The sequence below is a fragment of the Anguilla rostrata genome, chromosome 15 (genome assembly GCF_018555375.3).
Source record: "Anguilla rostrata isolate EN2019 chromosome 15, ASM1855537v3, whole genome shotgun sequence".
Lineage (NCBI taxonomy): Eukaryota > Metazoa > Chordata > Actinopteri > Anguilliformes > Anguillidae > Anguilla > Anguilla rostrata.
In genome coordinates this window covers 199,406-205,405 of record NC_057947.1, presented here as the reverse complement: position 1 = coordinate 205,405, position 6,000 = coordinate 199,406, and the positions used below count along the sequence as shown (strand labels likewise).

At 38.6% G+C, this 6,000-nt stretch overlaps 1 protein-coding gene across 1 annotated transcript; it reads right to left on the bottom strand.

Annotated features, from left to right (window-relative positions):
- Window positions 1–248: 248 nt before the first annotated feature.
- On the bottom strand, window positions 249–3,081 carry LOC135241082 (neurogenic differentiation factor 1-like). The gene is made up of 2 exons (XM_064311213.1): window positions 2,928–3,081; window positions 249–2,140 (listed from the first exon to the last, which is right to left on the bottom strand). Exon 2 carries the CDS (start codon window positions 2,129–2,131, stop codon window positions 1,064–1,066), a length of 1,068 nt encoding a protein of 355 aa, XP_064167283.1. The 5' UTR covers window positions 2,132–2,140; window positions 2,928–3,081; the 3' UTR covers window positions 249–1,063.
- Window positions 3,082–6,000: the final 2,919 nt, after the last annotated feature.

The window sequence follows — 6,000 nt, the reverse complement described above, 5'->3', positions numbered from 1 at the left end:
TTTTTTTACAAAATTCTCAATACTATCTGAAATATAAAGAGTTTAGATGCATGTTATATCAAGCCTCATTGTACTATGCGGGGGGGGGGGGGGGGGGGGATTGCAGGCTTACATGGCAATTGAATTGTGAACTAGAATGTTACTTAAACAGCACTCTGTCTTGATAGCGTCTTACAAACGGAACTGGTGCCACCAGATGCACTCTAAAACTACTGTACCTGAAGAACAGACTGAGAAATGAGGCCATCTGATGTTTTTATATGTTTATTTTTATTACTTATAAATTAGACTGACTGGTTCTTCATTCATAGCCACATTGTATTAAAAGGAAGTCTGCCACAAACAAAAAGACAAGTTACAAAAACATACTGGATGCATATTTCTGGGAACAGTAAAAGATTTTATACACTGTAAAGGCCTATACAATTACAAACACCCATCATACATTATACACTGTAAAGGCCTATGCAATTACAAAAACCTATCATTCATCTCCAGGACATTTTAACATTTTGATCAGATTTTTTGGGACTAATGTTATGAAAAATGTGCAAACTTGCATCAGTTAAAGAAGTACCCAGGCATTATTCCATTATAGGAATCAGTATATTTAAATTGTTTCTTTAATGCAATTTACAGTTGTGTGTTACCAAGAAATCAATGTTATAAAATTTAAATAACAATTCTGTACAAAATGACAACAAAATAATTCAGTTTAGGATTGATCAGTAGTAAAATGCTGGTTGAAAAATATACATCTTTATATAATTGGCCTGTTATTTATTTTAAAATTGCATAGTTTCCTAATTTTATTGCTTGTGATTTTGCTACATGACCCACATCATTTCTGCATTCTGAAAATGGACACATTAGTTTCCCATTCTAACCTGTTCAGAAGCGCCAAATATAACAAAGGTGAATGGCAACATGCATTCCCGGTTCTAGAAACGATACATACATTAGTTTAAGCGTGTAACCTTAGTACTGTTGCATCGCTAATACCCCAGTGCTTTGATACTGATCCAGACAGTCTCCGCTAAGGTTTCCTGGCAACAATAACCCACTACTCCTGGAATATAGCGTTCAGTTGTGCGTTCATGAGTATCTCGTGGTGAGAATGATGGTTGTATGATATAATGGTTTCCATCGGGACCTCGCAGCGCTGCGCGGGGTTTCCGTAAAGAGGAGCGTGTCCCTGAGCACTTGAAAGACCGGAACCCGGACAGTGCATGGGAAACGCGTAGTTCTGTTCGAAATCTGAAGAAGCTTCGTGCTTGAAGGAAAAATTCCCGTTCACGCTCAAAGGTGGGCTCAGGGGTCCGTCAAACGAGGGGCTCGTGCAGTCCGTGAGCGGTGTTTCAAAGAAGGGCTCGAGTGCACTTGAGTACGAGTGTGACTTTACGTGAAAGATATGGGAGCTGTCCATTGTACCGTAAGGAGGACTAGGAAGACCGGGGGTTTGGTAAGAATAGGGATGCGCAGTAAAAGAAGCACTTACTGTTTGCATGTGGGAGGGTAATTCCTGGCCCTGTTCCGGAAGGAATGTTCTGGGATTAAGCTGGAGACACCCCGCTACCAAATTAGTGGTCGGCTGGGACAATCCCTTGCAGAGAGCCTGCACAAATGACATCAAGTCCGGACTTTTACCTGACCGCAGGATCTCGGAAAGAGCCCATATGTAATTTTTTGCAAGCCTCAGTGTTTCGATTTTTGAAAGTTTTTGGGTTTTAGAATAACACGGAACAACTTTACGCAAACATTCTAGAGCATCATTGAGTCCGTGCATGCGGTTCCTCTCCCGCGCATTAGCCTTCACGCGCCTCGTTTTAAACCTCTGCAGTCGAGCTTTTGTCATTTTCTTCTTCTTGGGCCCACGCCTCTTCGGTTTCTGGTCATCGCCGCCCTCTTCCTCCTCTTCCTTCTCCTCATCTTCCTCCTCCTCCTCATCATCATCATCAAGTCTATTAATCGCATCCTCGCGGTCATCGTCACAATTCCTCCTTATCGCTGTACGTTCCTCGTTTTTCTTGTCCATGTCACGTTCATCATGTGAGCCAAGACACTCATCGTTCCAATTTGAATCCTCCTGGGATTCTGGCATCATGCCTTCTTCTGAGTACGATTTTGTCATGATAAAACCCTGTAAAAAAAGAGAGAAGCACATTAATTTCAAACTTAATTGACGTCTCCAAGAATGCTCCAAGGTTCAAACTTTCTTATAAAATTCATTTGGAGAGAGAAAAATATGACGAACAATCGACGTCATGCTTGTTTTAAACTGTCAGACGAACATATAGCTGTATATGAAATCAGAGCCGCTTATGTCTTACAATACTGTTATGTAACTCGGTGAGCATAAGTAGATTAAACTCATAACAACTCATACATAGGAAAATAAATTAGTTTAGCTTTGCAAATGTAAACTTTATAAGAATGAAAGCATTATATTCAAGAGGACATTGTCATATAAGCATCCGTTTACACTTGTTAAGAGTTCTTTGCAACATAATAATAATAATAATAATATTATTATTATTATTATTATTATTATTATTGTTGTTGTTGTTGTTGTTGTTAGTAGGAGTAGTAGCATTTCATTATTAATATAAGAAGGTAGACAAAGACACAGTGCATGCATACGTACATACACACATGCATTCATACACGCATACATACATACATGCATGCGTACATACATTGCCTTTACAATATCGGTTTAAAAATGGTGTTGTTGTCAATTCATTACATTCATATAATGTATGAATTCTGAATTGATAACCAATGCATAGAATTGATAACCAATTGCTTACCAGTAGCCTAATACTTTTCTACTGAAATGTGAAAGCAAATTGATACTAATATACATATCTTAAACATTATCATTGACAGTATAATGCAGTAACTACTCATTTAGCTTCATAGCGTACCTCTTTGCTTTACTGTAGATCTTGTAAAGAGCGTGGCATGCCCTCCTTGGTGTGCGGCAGTCCAGCGGAGTGTATTCTGACTGGCGGTGTGATGCTCAGGTTATATAGCTGTGCTACTGATGCTGAGTGCGGAGCATGTTCATCTATTGCTGCTGTTGATACCTTTGCACCGATGACTGGTCGCAGGCTCCGCCCCTTTCACCGACACACGCCATATGGTGAACTACGTCAAGAAAACGGTCCCAAGCGTCACGTGACATGCTCCATTTGTATTCAACAGAGTTTCCTGGTCCAGCCCTTTGTGCCAAAAAGAAACTGGCCATCTGTCGCCGGTTAGAAACTCCGTGGACCTGTTTGTACCCACAGGATGAACGAACCCTTTCAAGCATGCAGGGCATATTCTCCTAAATAAGGACCGCTAGGACCGCATTTCCATTGCCCTCGTGTGTGTGTGTGCGTGTCTGTGAAGGCTGTGATTAAGGGAAGGTTATAAAGACTATTGCTTTTATTAGGGCTACTCTTAAATTGCATGTATGATCGAATTATTGAAGCTGAGATGGCAGTAATGATAACGGCAAAGCTAAGCTTTATTGTTTTCGCGAGCAGATATCAAAATACCACCATCAGCAGGTACCACTACTAGGCCTGCTAGGAATAATACTAATAATAATAATTATTATTATTATAATAATAATCACCGACGAAATCAGCTGTAACTAAGAGCAACAACATGTACTAAACCCAATGATAAAGAGGCCTCCTCAAGAATGTGTAGCTTCACTTTTAAGTAGGTATAGTGGGCCAGTAGGTCAGGCAACACTCCGCGCTGGTTTAAGATCGTTTGAAATAGCCGAGTCTTCGGGTCGCTGCTAATCCTTGGTATAATTGTGCGGCGGTAGTTCTGAGATCTTTCTCAGCCTTCGGTAATGAGTTCTTCAGACTAGGTCTGAGGTCGACACGCGCGCTGCACGCGTACTAACAAAAGCCATTTTCACGGCTCCGTAACTTGATCTAACATCTCAAATCAGCTGTTTTCTATTCTATTTTGACATAGCCCTGAAAACAAATGAACAATATGAAGGCCACCATAGCAAATGGGGAAACACCAATTTTAACAAAGAAAAACATTAATTGATTTCTGAATGTTGCACGAACGTGCGTGTTATTGTTTTTAATTATACAAAGTTTTTGAAGGTTCCTTCATATTCATGAAAATGCTTTTGAAATGGCCCCTCTTCGTGGACATGATGCATACAATTTACCCACATCATAGGGAACACTGAGCAATGTATTTCGTTTTTAAAAAGGTCCAATGTCGTTTTTATTTTTATTTCTTATAAGCATTCTTTTAAAAAAAAAGTTACTTTTTACTACCTTTAAACAATGTCCCGCAACTTCTTCCAAGAACGGCGTTTAAAATTGGTTAATTGGTTAATTTTCAGGTGTTTCAGTTTTAATACGTTTAACTCCAAAACCGTTTGTACAAAGACACTAAGCTTCCAGAGTTTATTGTGTATTATCTGATTATTCCTCAAAAAAGATGTTAAATCTTATTTTCGACCATTTCATATGGCTCTTTCAACCTGAGACTGTTGGGAAAGAAGAATTGGCACAGTATATATTTGTATTTGTTTTGTTAAAAAATCAACCTGTACTAAAATTACAAAATTCTAAGTATCTAGAATATATTTAATTGCACATTGAAACAGTGTGGGTGGTCAAAAAATAAAAAAATCTAAAGAAAAACATACAGGAAAACGTATATAACATAGGCCGATTACAAAAGTGTCCTACACATTTTGTCATTTTGTCATTTGTCACAAATACGGAACATCAGTAAAATAATTCCTGCTAGAAACGTGTTGTTTCGGGTGGTAAAAAAAAAAAAAAGAAGAGTACAAAGTTAAGGATGGTAAAACAAAGAGTTTTGGGGCGCTGCAGCACTTTACAATGTGAAAATAAAAAAGATTTTGCGCAAACTGCAGGCTTGTGGGTGTAGCATGTTGGCTAGATCTGTGGGAGGGTAACGGAGTCTAAAAATCAATTAGCCTACGGGAATGCTTTTTATTGATCTACAGTTTCGGAAATGCTGGGATTCGCGTTTTAATGGTCAAATCAACATGTGAGTTCGTTTTCTTCAAGTTGCCAATACACCCTTGAAGTCTCATTTATGTGGCTAGGTTTTCTGATGAAATAACAAGTATCTTTATGTTTTAAACATGCTAACATCACAGTGTTTGTCCAGCTCGGGTTCATAAATATTTAACATCCGTTTTTAGCCGGACACAGATTCGCAGGGCGCAGGTCTGTCTGCTAATACCCAGGTAACCACTGAGTGCTCAGCGTGCGTCAGGAGAACAGCTAATCTTTCTCATAAAACTTGCTCAGGTCAGACTCCCTATCTGCAGCAGTAGTTCACTCGGTTTGTTTGCTGCCTATACTGTTGCCATGAAAACCAAAGCGGTATCATTCTGGTGAGGAAACGAGTTCAGAACCACTGACAGCTGCCGTTCAAACCGGGGTGCGGTTGGCCGGTTCTTGTTGTTGATATATTCTTGCTTCTTCTTCCTGATAGTCTATTTTAAAAAGAAGGGGAATTCCGAACATTACAAAATATGAATATTTAACCAAACAGTTGTAGAACAATAACCCAGTCATTAATCAGTTTCAGTGTTTTTTTTTTTTTTTTTTCGGGAAGCAACATCCATTTCCACGTTTGAACGAGTCAGTAAGTCAGACACGACACGCATAAATAATTGATGTAAATGTGGACATTACAGTCCACAAATACTCTACGATTATTATACTTATGTTTATTACAAAGTGTGTTCAATATTTCACCTGCATTAATATAAATATTAGCATTGATATAAATATTAATGGTAATAGGGTTATGAAAACGGCAATCAGCTAATAAGGATGGTTTTCAAACTGACATTTTTTGTCATTGCAAAACTTTTTCCTTAAATCAAATCCCGACAAATACGCATGATATGAGAAACATTTAAAGTAATGTTTTTAAAAAGGAGATACGCCTACAAAATGTGTTTCTGGAACTAGCTCTTAAGGAGTC

Coding starts and splice junctions, on each gene's coding strand:
- LOC135241082 (XM_064311213.1), bottom strand. CDS start 2,131: ATGACAAAATCGTACTCAGAAGAAGGCATGATGCCAGAATCCCAGGAG.